At 37.0% G+C, this 21,575-nt stretch overlaps 1 protein-coding gene across 1 annotated transcript in view; it reads right to left on the reverse strand.

Moving 5' to 3' along the window:
• The window catches only part of Malrd1 (MAM and LDL receptor class A domain containing 1), a 602,535-nt gene that overhangs the window by 528,785 nt on the left and 52,175 nt on the right, over positions 1–21,575 (reverse strand). Inside the window, exons 5-6 of the mRNA XM_051205714.1 lie at positions 19,309–19,405; positions 1,522–1,668 (exon numbers count right to left, since the gene is read on the reverse strand). Coding sequence (XP_051061671.1) covers positions 1,522–1,668; positions 19,309–19,405 — 244 coding nt within the window. The remainder of the gene's footprint in view (positions 1–1,521; positions 1,669–19,308; positions 19,406–21,575) is intronic.

Below are 21,575 nucleotides of genomic sequence, written 5' to 3' on the forward strand. Positions count from 1 at the left end.
CCTAACCGGCAGCTATCTCCAATTGATAGCCACTTGCAAATGAAAAGTTAGTTATCTCCAAGGGAGTCTTTCTGGAAAAACCAACCACTCTTAAGGTTAGGTACAGCAGACACAAAAGAACTCAACAGCATAGTTTGAGGTTCTTTGTGTCATAATGCCAAGTCTGGCCATTTATGTTTTAACCTTATAGATCCTTTGTACACACATTATGGCTTCCATTTTTGGTTTTTGGTTTTTGCTTTTTATGGGATTCCTGTGTGTGAATGTGTGGATCTCTATGTCTTGATTTAGTTTTTTTGGGAGGGTTCTTTTTCTTATATTGATTTTATCTTATTTGAGTTTACCTGTTTCTTTTTTATTTCTTTTATTATTTCTTAGACATCTGTTTGTTTTCTAATGAGAGACAGAAAGAAGGTAGATCCACATCTGAGGGGAGGTGGAATGGACTGGAAGGTGTAGTACAAGGGGAAACCATAATCAAATTATATTGTATGAAAAAATATTTATTTTCAATGAAAGAAAAAGACAGAAATAAATACTGAGGAATTTTTGTTTTTTGATAAAATATAATGTGTGTGAATGTTTGTGTGTGTAGTGTGCAGTGTGTGGGGGTGTGTGCATGTGTATGTAAGTCTCGCACAGAGACCAAAAGATGATGTCAGGGTCCCCAGAGCTGGAGTTTGGGCTACTGTGAAACAGCACAGGTGGGTACTGGGAACTGAACTCACATTCTTTATAAGAAAGCAGATGCTCTTCACAACTGAGTCATCTCTCCAGCCCCCACTTTAAGTTATATTAAATAAATTTAGTATTCATATGTGTGTATTAAAGGTGACTATTAAGCCAGCTAGATGGCTTAACAAGTAAAAGTGTTTGTATAGAAAGCCTAAACCTGAGGACCTCCATTTGGTTCCCAAAACTACATGTTAAGAGTAGAAAACCAAGTCTCCACATACATCCCATCTCTCTCTCTCTCTCTCTCTCTCTCTCTCTCTTCATCTCTCTTTCTATCTCTCTCTCTCTCACGCACACACACACACACACTGCATACAATAATAAATAAATACAACCTTAAATTCAGAATATATATTTAAAAACATGTCAGGTAAAGTTTCCAAATCAGCAGGAAAAACTAAAAGTAAAAAGCAAGTGATAATAGAGAAAGAGTTCAGGGTGGGAATGGAGGGGAGACAAGTAAATTATATTAAAATAACAGAAAGACAACTTATCACTGTAGAAAAGAAGAGTGACTGGACTTGATAAAAGGCTTTGCTTTTAATTTACATAAATTAATACATCTTGACAATAAGAAAATATTAAATTAAAAGGGCCAGCAGCTAATGTAGCATAACTTCTTTTATAGGGTTAAAATCATGGCTTTCACTTTCAGTACTTATGATATAATATACTTTTATTAATATGTATGCTTATCAACTTCTCTGCCTTAAAGACTTAATATTCATCACAATAAAGCAGAATTCTAGCACTCATATACAGACTACATTATATTTTACTTGGTACCTTCATCACTGCCGCTTTGATCCTGCTGGGGTACAGAGTACTGTGAAGGGACTTCATTTGCTTTTGTGCATATCCAAGAAGTTTGCTCGGGAGGCACCTCGGTTACCCAGGAACACATGTCAATGTCAAATCTGCAGGTCTGGAACACTAGAGAAGAGATCAAAAGACCTTGGTGGATTATTACAGTCTCTGAGAGTGACTGCTCAACTCGAGCTGTGTGTTATACTAAACTAAGAGGGCTTCTGAAGAAATAATACAAGGGCTCATTACTACCTTAAACTTTTGATTCAGTAAAACCTTGGACCCAGGCAGATATAACCAGCCTTCTACAACTGGGGCAAGATGCTTTTTTCTACAAAGTTCATGCTGGAGAACCACATATTATATTACAAAAAGATATCCCATACTATTTTAAGTAATTTTTGTTTGGCCAAATTCATAGCAAGCCTGGGGTAAATGTTGTTCCACAGGCCAGACACAGCTGCAGGAATACCTAAGCCACTCTGATTTGCTAAAACTTTTCATTTGATAAAATATGGATTTTATCTAATAAGAACCATAGGCTTAAAATTATAATTCTAGTTTTTCTTGTATCATAGGTTTAGAATAAATTGTAAAGTTTCATAATATTTCTCCTTAACTACTTCATGGAGTCATTTACATTAGTTTATTTATCATTCATCATCAATCTTGAATTTTAAAAGCCAAATATTGTATATGATGACAAGATAATCTTTAATGGTATGACTTTATAAAACATCTTAAGTAGATGTGTTTAGCCTTATTTACTATGCTACTAAATCTCAGACTTTGACACCCAGCTGAAACTAAGATGTTAATGCCAACAAAGGTTGGCACATACATGCTCCTACAGCTGGTCTCTGGTTTTTATAAATTGTGTCCATACCAACATCTCAATTTGACACTTACGTCTCAAGCCTTCATATGCAGAATCAAATCTGGAGTGTTCCATATGTGAACAATGTAAGTCCTGCTTGGTTTTTGAAACTTCTAGACATGGTAAAATCTTGTCTGTTAAATATATAGAATAGTCACAAGTGAGATGCAGTAGCAATTGGAAACACGTCTCTCACAGAATGTCACCATTCAATAAATATGTTCTGAACACTTGTATAGCCAGATTACAAAGTCATAATCAGATAAAAAAGAGATAGGAAGACAGAGACAAAGACAGAGAGATGGGCCAGAGAGAATAAAGTAACCATGACACTGGATCTATAGTTTAATCATAGGGTGGTAGTGTCAGTATTGCCTCCAAACCAAAACATCAGTGTTTTCACAGAAGCAATCTACACTAACACTGAAATGAAGAGTCTAGGAATGTAACTTGTTCAGGGACCTAATTAAGGTATATGGCATCCTCTGTCACTAGAAATGGGCTCTACTCTTGAACTAGCTTCTCTGAAACCCTTTCACATTATGGCTAGTTTGGTGATAGAGATTATATTTAGAAGTAGACTTGCTGTCCCCCTGCTCCTACTACTACTTACAGAAAAACTATACTCTCTAATTAGGAATTTGGCTTTTTTTGACATCAGTGTCTTTCACTGGACCAAGTTGCTGTATTCATCAGAAAATGGGTAGGAAATCTTAGGTCTTTGAAAATTTGGGCCGTAACTGTTTTCACATTCACTTTCACATTATTTCTCAGTTTCACAATTTCTTCTATTTTTTTTTTTTGTTCCTAGAAAAGAACTTTAATAAAAATGTAAACTATTGAGCCTTCAACTTACTTAAATGGTACCAATTTTCACAGATTTCAATTTGTTTCCTAACTTATTCTTGAACTTGTCCTGGTGATAAAAGACACAACTCCATTTCTTCATTGCAGCATGATATCCTCTGATGATACTAAATTCTCCGTCTTATAACTTCAAGTGCCCCACTCTGCAATGGTCACCTAACATGTACAGGTCACTACTTTTGTTATCTCAACTCTAACAAGTCAGTCAAATGTTTCTTCGTGTCACCAGTGAAAATGGGTTGCATGTGTGATGGAATTCCCATAAGATTATTCCACCTACTGACCCTGGAACCATCTTCGTTTACTTGAGAATACTCCATGGTGTTTGTTCAATAACAGGTTTATCATGCCACCTCATGTCCTACAATGTCTTCAATTCCTTTCCTGCTCTGTCATACCTTCATTTATTTTCTTACAGTTGTTAAGAAAGCATGACTTTCCCTTTTTCTTCTCATGCACTTCCAATCTCTCAAAGAAAAACCAGATACAACCCTCTCCCTGGTCTGCCCTATATTTATACATATAAGTTCTTATGTGTGACTATCCAGTTCACTACAGCACGAGTCTTCAGTTTGCTTCTCTTCAGCCATAGACAACTGATCCTATCCTCGTTGTTCCTTCCCACTCCATCATCATTGTCAGTTTATCATTTTGCTTTCCCCTTCACTGGGAAAATGAGAGAAATCAGAAAAGACACTCACAAGCCCCACATCTTCCTGCTGTGTTTCCCACATCTTCTCTTGTTGGCCGCCTGTGCTCATTTCTGGACACCATTTTCATTTGTACAGAAATTTCATACTCTGCATCCTTAAGGATTCACTCCAGTAACTTCAGCCTTTCTTGTCTACTGCCACATGTTCTCTTCCCTTATGAAATCATTCATTCCTTTTGGTACCCAAACAACGTTCCTTCCATCTTTCAAAGACTCAAACCTTCAACTTACATCTGTAAGCTATGCAGATTCATGAATTACAACGTTCTAATTTTTTTTTTTTTTTTTTTTTTTGGTTTTTTGATACAGAGTTTCTCTCTATAGCAGCCTGGATGTCCTGGAACTCACTTTGTATACCAGGCTGGCTTCACACGCATAGAAATCCATCTGTCTCTGCAACTTAAGTGATGGGATTAACGTTGTGTACCACCATTGTCTGGCTGAACTTCTTTAAATGCTTACTCTTGAACTTGTCTTAGTGAGATATTTTTTTTTCTAATGTAAAATTTCTATTATATAAAATGCACTGTTTGAGCCATTAGAAACTGTTCGCTTCAGTGTCATTTTGTAAACCTGCAGCATTATACAATTAAAAATCACTATGTATTTCCAAAACATTTTATTACATTAAATAAAACTTCATATCCATTGACGGTAAAGCTCTATTTTCTCCACAGTCTCAGACACTGCTTTCTGTTACTGTGGATTTACTCACTCTGTATCTTTCAGATAAATGAAGTGATGTGGCAATGGTCTTCTGGGTCTAGCTTCTTTTGCTTAGCATGTATTCATATTGCCTCTGTGCTACAGCAATATTGTGTTTCATAACCTTTTTCTTCCCAGCCTTTCCAGTTCTTATGGAAATTGACTCTATCAAGGCTGACTTCTGAAGCGCTGTTATTTATATACTTTTCAAACCTAAAGATCAGGAATATTTGTTCTTGATTTCTGCAGCTTCACTGGAGCAAGGAACAGGAAGATGGGAAATGAAGTATTTTCTAAGCTCAGCATGCAGTTTATCTTATGAGACCAGATTTTTATACTGAGTAGTAGCTAAGTCTCTTCCATTCCAGACCTTATCTGGGCTCTAAGATGTCCTCCTGCCTTCTCGGTTCTTTTCCGGGGACGATTTAAAAGTACTTACAAAAACTAGGCCATAATCTAAATTTATTATCCTCTGCCCAAACTTTCTCTCTACAGATGTATTTTCAATCCTAAATAATAACCAACTTGTTTTTGTGCTTTAAGCATCAAATTTGCAATCTGCCATCTTTTTCCTCTTCTCCTCTCTCCCTCCACTTTTCTTCCTCTTTCTTGGCATACTCCCCATCAGAAAATTTTCTACTTTATCTGTAAAACACATACAAGACTCATTAATATGGTTACTTCTGGCTCAATGGACAGCCATCTTCTGGATTTTAGTAGCAGTTTTGCTTGAGTGCTGGTGTTATGTAACCCACACTTAACATTAAATCCCAATCTTCCTGTCTCTGTCAACCTCCCAAGTTCTAAAAGTACAAGCATGTGCTTCCATGATCTGCAATAATGATAGAAGTAAAGATGAACCTGAATTCCTGACCCTCTAAGGAGACAGGAAAATCTTTTCTAAAGATGTCCTTCTATAAGAGAGACAAAAAAGTTCTTGCTGTGATCTTCACCTAATAAACCAAGCTTACTCCTACAGGCTCTTTCTTACATTGATATATCTTACTAATATGCACATATCTTGTTCTCTGGACTGCTTGGCATTTCTGTTCAATTAATATCTATGCATTTAAGGTCAGGATGCTGAGTGTGCAGTTTAAAACTTTACTCTCTTGCCCTTATCCTATGAAACTTTGTCTCAGTCCTATGTTCTCTTGCTCATCACTTGACATAAAATACATTTATTTCATTACTTACTTACTGCCTTTTCCACCAAATAAAAATGCAAATTGTCTGATTCAATCAGTATTAATTGTCTTTTGCTATTGTTGACCTTAATGCTTAGAAATAGATCTTGGCAGAATATAGAGTTAACTACATATTTATTTCTTTAACAAATGATAAATGAGTAAAGAAATCAGATTAAAAGTATGTTGGGAACTCTAGAAATCATCTTATATTCTATTTATGATAAGTAGATCAATTGGTAATAGCAGTGATTTATCAATACCTACGTAATCTGTTTTTTCATAATGAGAGTGTGAAAATGATGAATATGCAAATAATCTTGAAAATAAGATACACTGGAAATAAAACTGCACATGCAATTTAGAAAATTATGACATTAAGTGAAGCTAGGATTCAACAATAACAATTACCATGAAACAATTAAAATGGTAATTTGGTGGATTCGTATCTTTGCTACAAATCTTCCCTTTAGAGCTATTATCATCGGACATAATTTAATGAAATGTTACATATTGTCTCTGATTTAACACTATTTATACAAAACTTTAAAACTGCTATAAGAGAAAGTAGCAAAATATTCAATGCAAATTGCATTTAATTGGGATGTATTTTGTATGGATAGGTATTAAACATTTCTTTTATATATATATATTTTTTTTCAGTTTGACCACTTTTAATGTTATACCAACCAAATTTGTAACCACAAATAAGTTTATGTTTGGATGTGGTTTGCATACATTGGTAATCAGTAAATCTCAGGAAGCTCATTTTGTTTTAATATATTCAATAGAGTATCTCATAATCATTCATAGATATTACATTTATTCTTTCCTTCCCCTTCCTCTTTCTCCCTACTCCCTGCCTTCCCCTTGTCTTCCCCACTCCTTCTCTTACATTGTTCTGCCATCTGAATTTACAGATTACTTCAGAAAGGTAGTTAAAATCGCTCATCTTCAGTAGTAGAAAGGTTTGTCAACCATCCCAAGGCATCTATATTAATAAAGTCACATGTCTAAAGAGAGCCATCCTTCAAAGCTTATCTTAAATAAACAAGTTATGTGCAATTGGACAGAATTCTTATTCATTAGGTAATGAATTCCAGATCTGTTACAGTGAAAGTTACAATTGACATCCAATTTTGACCCTAAAGGTTTTAGATAACTTTTTGTCAGTTTTCTTTAATTAATAATGGGTTTAATTAGTAGTTGTTGGTTCTTAAGAGGTTTCTGGAAAGCTATCATTTTAAAATGGTAAGTAGGATTTTAGTTGCTTAACTGCATAATATTTATGCATCATGAAGATTCTAATTAAGCAATGATTTGTACATTGGTGTCATTTTACAAATGACACTGAAGCAAAGTCCTGAAAACCCAATCAAAAAATATCCATAGAATTTCACAATATTCTGATTATGAGCCACCGCATGCAATCATTATAAAAATTATAATCATCAATTTATTCAAGAATCAATCAGTGTTATTCAAGAATCACTGATTAAATACATTTTATTTCAGCATAAGCATAGTCACAAGCAGTGATTTCTATTTTGTACTTGCTGCATTGGGAGAGTCTTAAAGATATTTCTTCCAATAAATGTACCATAAGTCTTATATCTTGGGAAGGGCAGCAGCTACAGAATATTATTCTTAGAAGTGGAGGAAATGTCTGAAAGATTTCCCTAATAATATAAAAAACCTAAGTTTTGTTATTTCAGTAAAGAACTAAGGTATAATAAAAGTGTGATTATGTACTGCTATGAAGTTGTTATTTTTACAGCAAAAAATAATGAATTCTTACTCAAACAATAGGGTTATTTTCCTCTGAAAATATAATTTAGTAAGGCATGCATCAACTTTACAATCTGCACTTTTCAACTTTAAAATGCTACCATGCTAATCTTCTCTGTATCTTTCCAAGTTTTGAGTTGGGGGACTAATAGACTGGAGCAAGAAATTAAAGGGAGACATTATAGGTTTGAAGAGACCTATAATGCCCAGAGACCTACAAAGATGACTTCAACTAACAATCAGAGCAACAGGGGAGAGGCTACCTTAAATGGCCTTCCCTGATAATGAGATTGATAACTAACTTATATACCATCATATAGCCTTCATCTAGTAGCTGATGGAAACAGAAGCAGACACCCACAGCTAAACATTGAGACAAGTTCCTGGAATCCAGTTGCAGAGAAGGAGGAATGATAAGCAAAGGGGTCAAGACCAGGCTGTAGAAACCCACAGAGACAGCTGACCTTAACAAAGGAGAGCTCAGGGACCCCCAGTCTGATAGCTGGGAAAACAGCATTGGACTGACTCGGACCCCCTGAACGTGAGTCTCAGTTAGAAGGCCTGGGCAGTCTAAGGGACCTCTGACAGTGGAACTAGGAGGTATCGCTGGTGCATGAAAGGACTTTGGTAACACATTGCCCATGGAGGGATACTCTCTTAGCCTAGAGACCGGAGGGAGGGCCTAGACCCTACTCCAAATGACTTGACAGATTTTGATGATCTCTCCTAGAAGGCTTCACCCTCCCTGTGGAGTGGGTGGGGAATGGGACAGGAGGGGGGTCAGGGGAGCTTGGAGGCAGGAAGGGAATGAGGGAGGGAGGGAGAGAGAACTGGGATAGGTATGTAAAATAAGAAAAATAAAAAGAAAAAGAAAAAGAAAGCTACCATTGTTTTACAAATTTATTTTAACTTACCTCTAATAAATTCAACATGTGTTTCTTCTTGATATCCTTTGTGTTTTGTAGCTTTCAAAGTGCAAATCAGACTCATATTTGTGTATGTAAGTTTCCTTCTTACTCTACTACATATGGAGCCATTTGCTGAGCCATTGATTTCTGGTGGCTCATTGCTATTAAATGAAGACAAATTTGGTTCTTCTTCTGACATTGTCACCTGAAGCTATGACAAGCTAATTTTCCAGTTCTAGAAAAATATAAAAACTATATTCCATGAGGCTGTTTGCATATGTTATCCAAATAGAGAAATATATTTCATTCTATTCCTATTGTGTGCCTTGTTTATGTATATTGCTCTATTGTACCACTTAGGATTATTTTGGTGTATAATTGAATAGGAGTGATGAATGGAAAACCTTTTTTGCTTCCAGTTCTAGAGCAAAGAAACATACTTTCACCACTAGGTTTAATGTTAACTGTAGAATCTGAGGACATTCGACATGTTTAAAAAGTTGATATTTCTTCATAGTAATTTCAATTTTGTCAAACATTTTTTACTGGACCTATAAAGGCTATAGTATAGTCATTTCTTCTTCAGTCTTTTTGCATGGTATCACAAACTGACTGCTTGACAAACTTTGAACCAGATTTGGATTTCGATTGATTCTGTTTTATAACATTTTACTGAAAACCTTAGTGTTCTGTAGGAACACTGACAATTAAAGGGTGATAATATGATATTTTGTGAATTTTGTCTGGATTTGTGCTGTGCAATGTAGTCCTTCCAGAATGAGGAAGAACATGTTCTTGTTTCTATTTTTGATAAATATCCAATGTGATTTGAAAGTGAAATAATGTCTTATAATTTTCTCCCATGAAAAAAATGTTCATTATGAATTTTAGTAAATAAAAAATTCTTTAGGATAGCACTTCCTTATTAATGAATTTTAATAATTTTATTTGAAAGAATCTATCACAAATGAATTATTACACAGTTATTTGCAGTGTTCTGTGTTGTTAGTTTAATATCTATAAGATCATTCTTGTTAGCCTCCATTTCACTGATAATATTGGTAATCTATGTTTTCTGTCATTTTTATTTTGGCTAACCTAATACAAACATTAGTTTTATTTACTTTTTATAATAATTGGCTTTTGTTTATATAACTTTTTTCATTTATTTCTCATTATCAATATCATCATTTACTTCCTCTATATGTGGTTATTTTAGTTTCTATATGTATTTGAGAGAGAGGCAGAGAGACAGAGAAACAGAGAGAAAATATTTACTTAATACAAGATTTCAGTGTTACCAAATAAGGCTGTGGTAACTTAAATGAGAATGGCTTACATATTGGAGTACTTAGCTAAGAGTGGAACTGGTTGATAGTGTTAGAAGGAGTTGGAGGTGTGGCCATCTTGGGTGAAGTGTGGCACTGGAGGAGGGCTTTGAGGTTTCAAAAACTCAGGCCAGAGCCAATCTGTCTGTGAATCAGGATGTGGCTTTCAACTATATCTCTAGCATCAAGTCTGCCATGTCTGGCACCATGTTCCATGACATGATGGTAATAGGCTAAAGCCTCTGAAACTAAAGCAAAGCCCCAGTTAAAGTTTTCTTTTGTAAGTGTTGTCTGGTTGTGTTATCTCTTCACCCCAATATTACAGTAACTAGGACGAAGGAACAATCATGTTTACACTCAATCTGATTAATAAAATCCCAGTCTTCTGGTGGAGGTTAGGACTTCAACATATGAATTAGCACTTAGCTGGGAAGTTTTAGTCCTTCGCTAATTTTCTTTCCCCATATTGAAGACTTTGCTTTCTATTTTGAGCCCCTATTTTGTTTGTTCCATACAAACATATTTATCTACATTTTTTCTACTTTAGCCATTATTATTTTCAAAAAACAATATATATATATATATTATATATATATACGTATATATGTAGTATATATACATGTATTTTTTTCTTAATTTACATATCAAATACAGTTCCCCTACTCCTACCCTCCCTCCCATGTCCTGAACCACCCTTCCATCCCATTCCCTACCCACTCCACAGGAAGGGTGATGCCTTCCAGGAGAGATCATCAAAATCTGTCAAGTCATTTGGAGTAGGGTCTAGGCCCTCTTTCCAGTCTCTAGGCTAAGGGAGTAAACTTACATGGGGAATGTGCTACCAAAGTCCTTTTGTGCACCATGGATACCTCCTAGTTCCACTGTCAGAGGTCCCTTAGACTGCTCAGGCCTTCTAACTGAGACCCATGTTCTGAGTTGGTCCAATGCTGGTTTCCCAGCTATCAGTCAGCTCCCCCTTGCTCAGGTCAGCAGTTTTTGTGGGTTTCTGCAGCCTTGTCTTGACCCTGTTTTGTTAGTACTCCTCTCTCTCTCTGCAACTGGATTCCAGGAGTTTGTCTCAATGTTTAGCTGTTGCTGTTTGCTTCTGTTTATATCAGCTACCAGATGAGGGCTCTACAATGGCATATAAGTTAGTTATCAGTCTCATTATCAGGGAAAGGCATTAAAGTTAGCCTTTCCTCTATTGCTCAGATTGTTAGTTGGGATCATCCTTGTAGGTCTCTGGACATTTCACTAGAGTCAGTTTTCTTTTCAAACCTATAATGGCTCCCTCTATTATGGTATATTATGGTATTTTTTATTATTATTATTATTATTATTATTATTACTCTCATCTATTCGTCTCCCGACTCAGTCTTCCTGGTCCCACATATTCTCCCCTCCTTCCCTTCTCTTTCTCCTCACTCCCTCTCCAGTCACTGTCCCCCCCCCCACTCCCAAAATGCTCAGGAGATCTTGTCCCTTTCTCCTACTGTGAGGGACCTTCTATGAATCTCTTAGGTTCCTCTTTGTTTCCTAGTTTCTCTGGTGGTGTGTATTATAGGCTGGTGATCCTTTGCTCTATGTCTAAAATCCATATATGAGTGAGTACATATTCCTCTTTTTATGACTCGGTTACCTTACTTAGGATGATTTCTTCAAGTTAACCATTTTATTTTTTACAAATATGTTTAATCAATATCAATTGGGCTACATTGGCACATCATTTTAGTGCAGTACATTACATAGTGTTTTTGTTGACTTTCTGTGTATACCTTCTATTATCACTGGGAGACATGTAATGAAGTCTCCTGATATAGCCATGCATTGCTTTTAATTCCAGCAATATTTTCTATTTTTTAAAAATATTGTCATTAAAGCCATATATGTTGAAGACTGTTAAGGTTTTGTTTATATTTTGTGTGTGTGTGTGTGTGTGTGTGTGTGTGTGTGAACTTACCTTTTACCATTATGCATAGTGTTCCTGTTTAGCACTGTTAATTTCCATTGTGTTAACACATTTTGACATTTATATAGCCACTCCCGTCTCATGTGCTATCCTGTATACTTCTAGGGGTGAAAAATTACTCTATATCTAGAAAAGCTCTTCTGGTAATGCATGCACCAATGATAAAAACAGGGAATAAAGGAGACAAAATAAATTTTGAGAGACAGCAGAAAGTAGAAATTTACTTCTAAATAGGTAGATTTTTTTTTTTTTAGTGGCTATCCCTATGGCAGGAACAAAAGTAATTCTTCGTAAGAACTTTGTGCTCCCTAGCAATGAAGGTCATCCATGTAAGAACTGGCTGAGCAATAACAGCGACAAAAATAGCCTCCCTTTCTCGCTTTCTTTTTCCAGCCAGCCCCCAAATTGAGATGTACAGAGTTCATCCATAAACCAAACAGCATGAGGGAAACATTAAAAACATCTCTTTATTCTTGACTTTCACAAGGAGAGGAACGAGTTAAGTACTTATGCCTTTATTTTATAAAGTCATTTAATCTTACTTATCTGTTTACATCTAACTAAATGTATTCCTAAAGCCAGCTTGCATCTGAAAGTTTTTTCTGATGGAAATGCCCAGAAGACATCCATTTGCCTTTGCCTCCACATCTCTGATGCTCCCACTCAATCCCACCCTCAGGACTTGAGGAAACTAAATCACTGACTCTCTCTTGTTGGAATTCTGCACCTTGTCCAAGAATCAGGGATAACCAGGACCCACATTTTGTAAATGCCAGGTCTGTTTTTAAGTGTGGCCTTGCTCATTTCACAGAAACTGTCCTGATAACCTAATTTAAAATGCAAGCCCCATCTTCAGTGATCCTCATCTACTAGGTCTGGAGGGAAGCCCAGCACCAATCACTCCCACATGTGGCTCTGATGATTAACTATGTTCAGTCTGTTCCATTACTGCCTGGAGTTGGCTGTTCAATCCCACTGGAAATTTAATGCTTCTTAATTTAACCACCTTCACATTCCTGCCATTTACAGAGCAGAGCTGCACCCCAGTGCTCATTCTCAGCAGTCACAAGCTAAGCTCTGTCCCTACTATCAACCCACCCTCTGCAGTGAGATATCCACCAGCTGCACCTGTTGCACGGACCATGCACATTGGGGGTGGGGACAAGTACAGACATGACCAGTGAGAACGAGGTCTGGGGTCAGGGAGCCCAGCAGGTCCTCTCTTGCTTCCTGGTCAGAGACAGATAGGCTCCATTAGGAGGCTTTCTTCTGATGGGAACCTGCTGGTGGTCATGATTCTGTTGTAAGTGATTTCTCCCTGAATAAGCATCCATCAGCTTATTTATTTCCCAGATTCTTTTTTATCCATGATAATCCTCATCCTGCTGGGTTTTCCTTCCAAACTAATTATGCCAGATAGAAAAACAAATTTTGTTGTTGTTGATGTTTTTACATTTCATTTTTAAGCAAAATGTTAAAACTCCTGGGCCTTTGTCTTCAAAAAAACACAGTATCTTTACCTGAAACTTCAATTGTTTTTTGAGAAGACAATATCTTTAATAGCTTTCCTGAAGGTGACCATCTTTTTAATTTTTATTTTTTTCCTTTTGTAAAAAAAAAATTAAATTAGATACAAGCTTATTTTTTACATGTTAATCCCAGTTCGCTCTCCCTTCCCTCTTCCCCTGGCCCCTACAAACCTTCTAACCCATTTCTCCTCCCCAGTGAAGGTGAGGCCTTTCATGGGGGAATCTTCAAAGTCTGTCAAATCACTTGGAAGCAAGGCCTAGGGCCGCCACCTTGTGTCTAGGCTGAAAGATTATCTATTTATGTGGAATGGGTTTCCAAAGTCCATTTGTATACTAGGGATAAATACTGATCCACTACTAGAGGTCCCTTAGACTGCCCAGGCCTCCTAACTAACACCCACATTCAGGGTATCTGGGTCAGCCTTATGCTGGTTTTCCAGCTATCAGATTGGAGTCCATTAGCTCCCCCTTATTCAGGTCAGCAGTTTCTATGGGTTTCTCCAGCCTGGTCTTGAACCCTTTGCTTAACACTCCTCCTAGTTTTAAATATAACATCTTTAGCAATGACTGCATTCTCCACCAAGCCTCCAGAAGGGGTTAAAAAATGAAAAAAGCTGAAGGATGGGGAAAGTGCTACTAAATATTGCCTTCTGTATGTAACATGGTTATTGCACTCATGAATACTCATAGCTATGATTACATGGACAAGACCTACACAAGGACAGTTCAGCAGTTCCTGTGGGTTTCTCCAGCCTGGCCTTGACCCCTTTGCTCATCACTCCTCCCTGTCTGCAATGATATTCCAAGAGTTTGGCTCAGTGTTTACCTGTGGGTGTATGCTTCTGCTTCCATTATCTACTGGATGAAGGCTCTAGGATGGCATATACGACAGTAATCAAACTCATTACCAGGAAAGGATGTTTAAAATAGCCTCTCCACTATTGATAAGACTCTTAGTTGGGGTCATCTTATGTGGATATTTTCCTAGTGCCATAATAGAGGGAGTCATTATAGGTTTAAAGAGAAATCTGACCATCTTTTTTTTAACACCCAATGACATAAGGTCTACCCTAAGTCTCATACATTTAACTCCCAAATCTTGCCATTTTATAATTACTTGTCCCTCTGTGTATAAAATGGCTTATTCCATGACATCTACCTTACCAAAAACATGCCTTGCATGTCTGATATTCCCATTTGATAAACTCAGTCTTGATTTCTAAAGTCCTTTTCTCTAATTCCAAACCCTGCACTGGCATATTAATTTAACATATAAAAGGCACAGTTTAAAAAAAAAAACCTTAAAATGTATATATGTAATGACTGGTAGTTAGTAACTTTCACTGCCACAAAATCTGAAGTACATTAAAAGTAGAATGCCTTATTGCATTAAAAAGTATAGATTTGGGTGGTTTTCTATCTGACCCCAGGTTGCTCTGCAAGGTTTATTGAATGTCATCATCTATTTATTCTCATTTTTGTTTTGTTTTGTTTGTTACTTCTTTCCGGAGGTATTTAGAGTGGTCTCTACAAAATCTTGCATTTATCTTTTGAATATCTATCACGCCCTTTCTGCCTTCCAGAATGATGATCATAGATAATTAAGAAGTTTTCTTTAGTTTCTACAACTAGCAATGAAGTGGATGTTCACATCTGGAATGATAGTAGGGTCTTATTACAGGCAAGTTAAACTCCCAAGCAAGATCCAATGGTGTCTCTGTAGAACATTTTAATGCAAGTATAGTATCAAGGGCCAAAGCCCAGTAGCATGGGAAAACTTCATCCAGTGTCTGGCCTCCTTGCCTGTTTTCTTTTGAGGATGCTTAACTGGACTGGACCATAAATACATTTAATTAGAAATCTCTTTGACAGACTAAACTTTCTGCAGAAAATAAAAAGAATACTAAGTGGACAGGGTCAGAAATAAATGTCTCATTTAAAAGACTGCTTGAACACTAGCTGTGTACTTAATTTAGGAATAACATGCCAGGTAACAGAAGGAGAGACAAGGAAGGGAGATTTGAGCTGAAGAGCAGTCACCAATGAAGTACTAAGCCTACAATTCTGATACCCTGCATTCTTCTGGTCTCATTAATTCCACCCTGTTTTTCTGAAACATCTTTGAGGTTGATAACCTGATTATTTATTTATGAAGCTAGGTGGAGTGAAATATATAACCCCTGAATTATCTATTTCAATTGATCCAATAGGGACATTGATAACACAGACCTTTATGAGTTTCAGTGTCAGAAGTACAACTACAGATCCCATAAATCCTACCTGCCCACAACTTTTATCATACCAGAAATAACAATAGTCAAATTTCACACACAATACAAACACCAATTAATAAAATCCTTACTTTATCACAAGAAAACCAACATATCTCCTTGGATCCTGAATTAATATCATAACTTCCATATGTTTGAACTAAGTTCAGATATAGAATCCCTTTTGACCGAATAACTTCTATGATTTGTATATAAGTTGAGTATTCCAGAGGTTTATGTGTTTGTAGTTTGATCCTCTGTGTGACAACAGTACAAACTGTTGGGGATATTAAGTGATGGATCTTAGTCAGGAAGTCATTAGAACAAATGATACAGAACATTAAAAAGGAATAATGTAATTCTTACAGGATCCCAGTTAGTTCTCATGGAAGGTTTTCTAAAGGAGCAGAAAACCATACTCCTGTACCCTTGAACAAATTGGTATAGGAGACTGCTTCCTGAACATAACTCCAGGGGCACAGACACTGAGAGAAGCAATTAGTAAATGGGACCTCTTCAAACTTAGAAGCTTCTATAAGGCAAAGGACACAGTGGACAAGACCAAACGGCAGCCCACAGACTGGGAAAAGATTTTACCCAATCCTATATCCGACAAAGGGCTCATCTCTAAAATATACAAAGAACTCAAGAAACTAGTCAACAAAACACCAAATAACCCTATTAAAAAATGGGGTACAGAACTGAAGAAAGAATTCTCAATAGAGGAAACACACTGAAGAAAGTGCTCCACATCCTTAGCTATCAGGGAAATGCAAATCAAAACAACTTTGAGATACCATCTTACTCCTGCCAGAATGGCTAAAATTAGAAACACCAGTGATGACTCATGTTGGAGAGGATATGGAGAAATGGGAAACACTCCTCCACTGCTGGTGGGAGTGCAAGCTCATACAGCCATTTTGGAGATCAGTATGGTGGTTCCTCAGGGAATTAGTCTACCACAGGACCCGGCAATCCCCCTCTTAGGCATATACCCAAACGATCCACATCTATGTAACAAAGACATCTGTTCAACTATGTTCATAGCAGCACTATTTGTAATAGCAAGAACCTGGAAGCAACCTAGATGCCCCTCAATTCAATAATGATTAATGAAGATGTGGCACATCTACACAATGGAATACTACTCTGCAGAAAAAAATAATGGTATCTTGAAATTCGCATGCAAGTGGATGGCACTTGAAGAAACCATCCTGAATGAGGTAACCCAGTCACAAAAAGAGGAACACAGTATGTACTCACTCATATATGGATTTTAGACCTAGATCAAAGGATCACCAACCTATAATTCACACCAGCAGAGGAACTAGGATACAAGGTGTATTCTAAGAGATTCATATAAAGTCCCTCACAGAACCGGGAAGGGACAAGGCCCCCAGAGCTCAGGGGAAGTGGAGGGGGCAGCAAACGGAGAGAGAAGTAGGAGAAAACGAGGGGAAGAAAAGAAAACACGTGCGACCAGGAAGATTGAGCCTGGTTCAGAATAGAAGACAGGAAAGGGAGAGAGAGACACAGAGAGAGAGAGAACACAAAAGAGGGAGCCAATATTGGTTTGAAGATAAAATTGAACACAAAGAAAGGTCTAGAGAACTACAAGCCTGCTGCCAACTAACAATTTGTGCTTCCGTGGAAAGGCTACCATAAATGCCCTTCCTGGATAGTGAGATCAACAACTAATTTATCCATGGAGCCCTCAACTAATGCCTGTTGGAAACAGGAGCAAACACCCATACATAAACACTGAGTCGAAGTAGAACCCAGATGCAGATGGAGAGGACAAGGCCAGGTGGCAGAAACCCATAGAGACAGCTTACCTGAACAAGGAGGAGCTAAAGGGCCACCAGACTGATAGCTTGGAAGCCAGCATGGGACTGACTCAGGATCCCTTGAATATGGGTCTCAGCCAGAAGGACTAAGCAGTCTAAAGGACCTCAGACAGTGGAGCCAGCATGTATCCCTGGTGCACAAAAGGAGTTTGCAAACACATCTCCCATGGAGGGATAACTGTCTTAATCTAGAGACAGGAGAGAAGCCCTAGACCTACTTCACAGACCTGTCAGACCTACATTACCCCAACTGGATGGCATTCCCCTACACATGGAATTGGGGTGGGGGGATGGGAGGGGAGGGTGTTTAGAGAGCATGTGAGAGGGCAGAGAGGGTAAGGAGGGAAGGAGGGAGGAAGGGACGATGGAAGAGAGAGGGAACTGGGATCGACATGTAAAATAATAAATTAAATTTAAAAAAAAATACTTTGACTCCAAAATTTAAGTTCAAGGAAAAGTTACTGGGGAAAAGGATTTCTAGTTTTGTTTCCACAGAAAATGAAAAGATGTGGTTTCCTTCCAGACTAATGTGGTTTGATCAAGCCAGACTACCTGAAACAGAGTACCAGGTGATCCTACATTCAAAACAGCTGGACAAAGCAGCCTTACAGACTACAGCCAGGATTTCTGAATCTTCTTCGAATCTCCCATGACAGTGCCCCTTACCAGCAGGAAATAGTTTGGAAAGAATGACACCCAAATTCCCAAATATTGTCAAATTATTTTAATTTTAATACTGATATTTTCATTGGAAAAATATAAATAGGCATTGAATATTGTTTGAACAATGCCCAAATTATCAAGTATTATCTATAAATGTTTGTTTTCATTTAAATGGACTTGGTTATTAAAAATAAATAAATAAATTTAAAAGAAAAAAAAAGAAGAAAGAAAGAGAACCATTCTCCTACCTTAGTTTCCTGCCCCATTGTATGCCCTCTCCCTTTTGAGTACTCTTTTCTATGATTTCATCCACAATGACACATTTAAATCCATGAAATCATCACCAGAGCCAGGCATTCTTGAACTTCTAGAATTATGAGCTAAATTAACTTGTTTTCTTTATACTGCACCTATATTCAATCATTTCATTATACTATCAGAAAACTGACAAATAAAATAGCCATTGTATGCAGCTATATTATATCAAACCATAATGCAATAAAAAGGTAATGTAAAATAATATGTGTATTATATATTATCCTTCCTTGCATAAATTTGTAACCTAGTCAAATTATAATTTTAATTTTAATACTTATATTTTCATTGGAAAAATATAAATAGGCATTGAATATTGTTTGATTAATGTAATTAAGAATTCAATATTGGTGCCATCTTAGATTTGAAATATGCATTTTATCAATGTCTTTTTTTTTGTTCCAAATAGAAGATAGATTACAACCACCAATTTCTTCCAATTGATGCCTTGCAGTGGATTAACAAACCTGTACTCTAATGAGGCCATTTCAAGGGTTTGGAAGCCAGTTTCCTACCAGCCCCCTGGAAGGCATAGAGCTCTCTGGTTTAGCTAGCCAGTGTAAACATCACTAAGTGATTAAAAGCTAATACTAAATCATTCCACCTAATCCTTTATAGCTTCAGAGTTTGTGAAAAAGCCTGTCTTCTCTTCCAGTGTAAGCAAGTCACTGTGAAACAGTATATTAGAGCAATGAAAAGTAGCCACTATTAAAATGTCACAGAAAAACAGAGCAGGGGAAAGTCATTGCAATGCCTAAATTTTCAAAGAATAAGAATCAAGATAAAACAAAAAGTTCTTACCATTTGCTGGCAAACAACCTGAACTGAAAGATATATCATCAATAGCTATAACTCCCTCTTGTCCATGAGTGGCAAGCATTTGAGCTTGAAAAACAACCTGTATAAGAAACACAAAACAAATCTGTTGTAGAATATTATTTTAAGGTGTTTGTTTATGCTCTGGAATATTTTTTAATTATGTAAAGATGTGTTGCATTCTTTTATGTTTCATTTGTTTAACTCTGTGAGGTTGTGATTCTTTGCCTGTCTAAAACAACTGATTGATGTGGGATAATGCTCTTGTACACTGTAAAGATCTGTCACTTGTATTGGTTCAATAAAATGCTGATTGGCCAGTAGCCTGGCAGGGAGTATGGGTGGGGCTACCCAACTAGGAGAATTGTGGGAAGAGGAAAGGCAGAGGAGCAGTTGCCAGCCAGACTCAGAGGAAGCAAGATGGCTTACCAAGAAAAGGCTGAACATAGATAAGAATTATGGGTTAATTTAAGTTGTAAGAGCAAGGCAGGAGAAACGATAGGTGGGGCTGGCAGGTAGAGAGAATAAATAGGAGAAACAAGGAAGAGGAAGAAGCAGGAGAACAAGGAAAGGAGGACATCAGGGGCCAGCCACTCAGCCAGCCAGCCAACCACAAAGTAAGAGTGAAAGTAAGATCACAAAATTAAGAAAAGGAAAATGTAGAGAGGCAAAAAGTATATGGAATAATTTAAGCTAAGAAAACCTGGATAGACATAGTCCCTAGCTTATACCAGATATCTGCAGCACAGTGATGGCTACATTGGTTTAGTCTTTAAAATGTTTGCTTTGATCCCCTTTCCTTGGAATTTGTGTGATACCTGAGTACTTCCAGGAAGTGGCACGCAATGCATCTTATTTGTAGGCTCTCTTCTATAGAATCATGAGACAGAGATGCTCCTTGCTTTGTGTTCTTGATTTGTGTTGTCATTGGTTGTTTTTTGACACTGTTTTACTCTTTTGGGGACCCACCATCCAGCTTCCAAATAAATTACACGCATGGAGCTTGTTATTTCTTATAAATGCCTGACCTTAGCTTGACTTGTTTCTAGCCAGCTTTTCTTAACTTGGGTAACCTAAAATGTCGTAAAGGTCATAATCCACAAAATAGAAAAACTGAAAGATTGCATAGAAAGCAGAATCATGTTGTAAAGATACAGAAAAATGTTGTTAAATAAAGATGACTTCTAAAAAAAAGCAGTATGCTTCTCAGATGAGTATATAAAATAATACTTACAAAAATAACACATAAAGGGCTATAGCAGTGGCTCAGTGGTCAAGAGCAATGGTTACTCTTCCACAGGACCCTGCTTTGGTTCCTAGCAACCACATAGCAGCTCACAAACATTCCTGTAAACCCAGTTCCAGGGACCTAATACCTTTTCTGACCACTGTAGGAATCAGGCATGCAAGTGATTCACAGACATGTATTCAGGCAAAACACTAATATATATAAAATAAAATTTAAAAAAATCAATAAATAACCCATATGATACTATTTATACAATGAAGCAAAGTATACCTAACCAGTAACTGAGATACATTTCAGTGTTTGAGTACCTGCCTCATATGCCTGAGGCCCTAACTACTCCCCTCAAAACTCATTTACTGCCATGCCAGGCACATGGTTCACACCTTTAATCCTAGGCTTTGGGAGGAAGGCAATGGAGGACCAGTAGTTCAAGACCATACTCTATTGTATAAGGAGTAGGAGGCCATCCGGAGCTTCATGAGACGCTATATCAAAAGAAAACTAGCAACCAGACTGATAAGAACAATGACTGATCTTTCAAATGGCCAGGGTTTGATTCTCAGAACCTGATACTAGCTCACATCCATCCAATAAGACTTCAGTCCCAGACGATCCAATAACCTCTTTTCCTTAATCACAAATATTAGGCATGCATGTGGTATATAGACACACATTCAGGCACTCATGTGACATACTCAATAAGTAAGTGAATTAATTAATTACCTTTTACAAAAAAAATACAAGACAATATGTTATTTACATTAAATATTGTTAGCTACTGTTATTATAATGGATATTAAGTTATGAAAGCTATTCTAGGACTTAAGCTTGTGAATACAAACCTCAATTTTTCTACAAATTATTATCTCATATTTCTGAGAATATTTCCAGATGTCTATGCTTTCTACCTTATGCAGAATCAAGCTTAACCCCACAGACACCATATTTAAAGTGAGAAGTAGAAATAAATGTCTGTTTCATCACCAGTGTCATTTCTGCTCAT

The sequence above is a fragment of the Phodopus roborovskii genome, unplaced genomic scaffold (genome assembly GCF_943737965.1).
Source record: "Phodopus roborovskii unplaced genomic scaffold, PHOROB, whole genome shotgun sequence".
Taxonomy (NCBI): domain Eukaryota; kingdom Metazoa; phylum Chordata; class Mammalia; order Rodentia; family Cricetidae; genus Phodopus; species Phodopus roborovskii.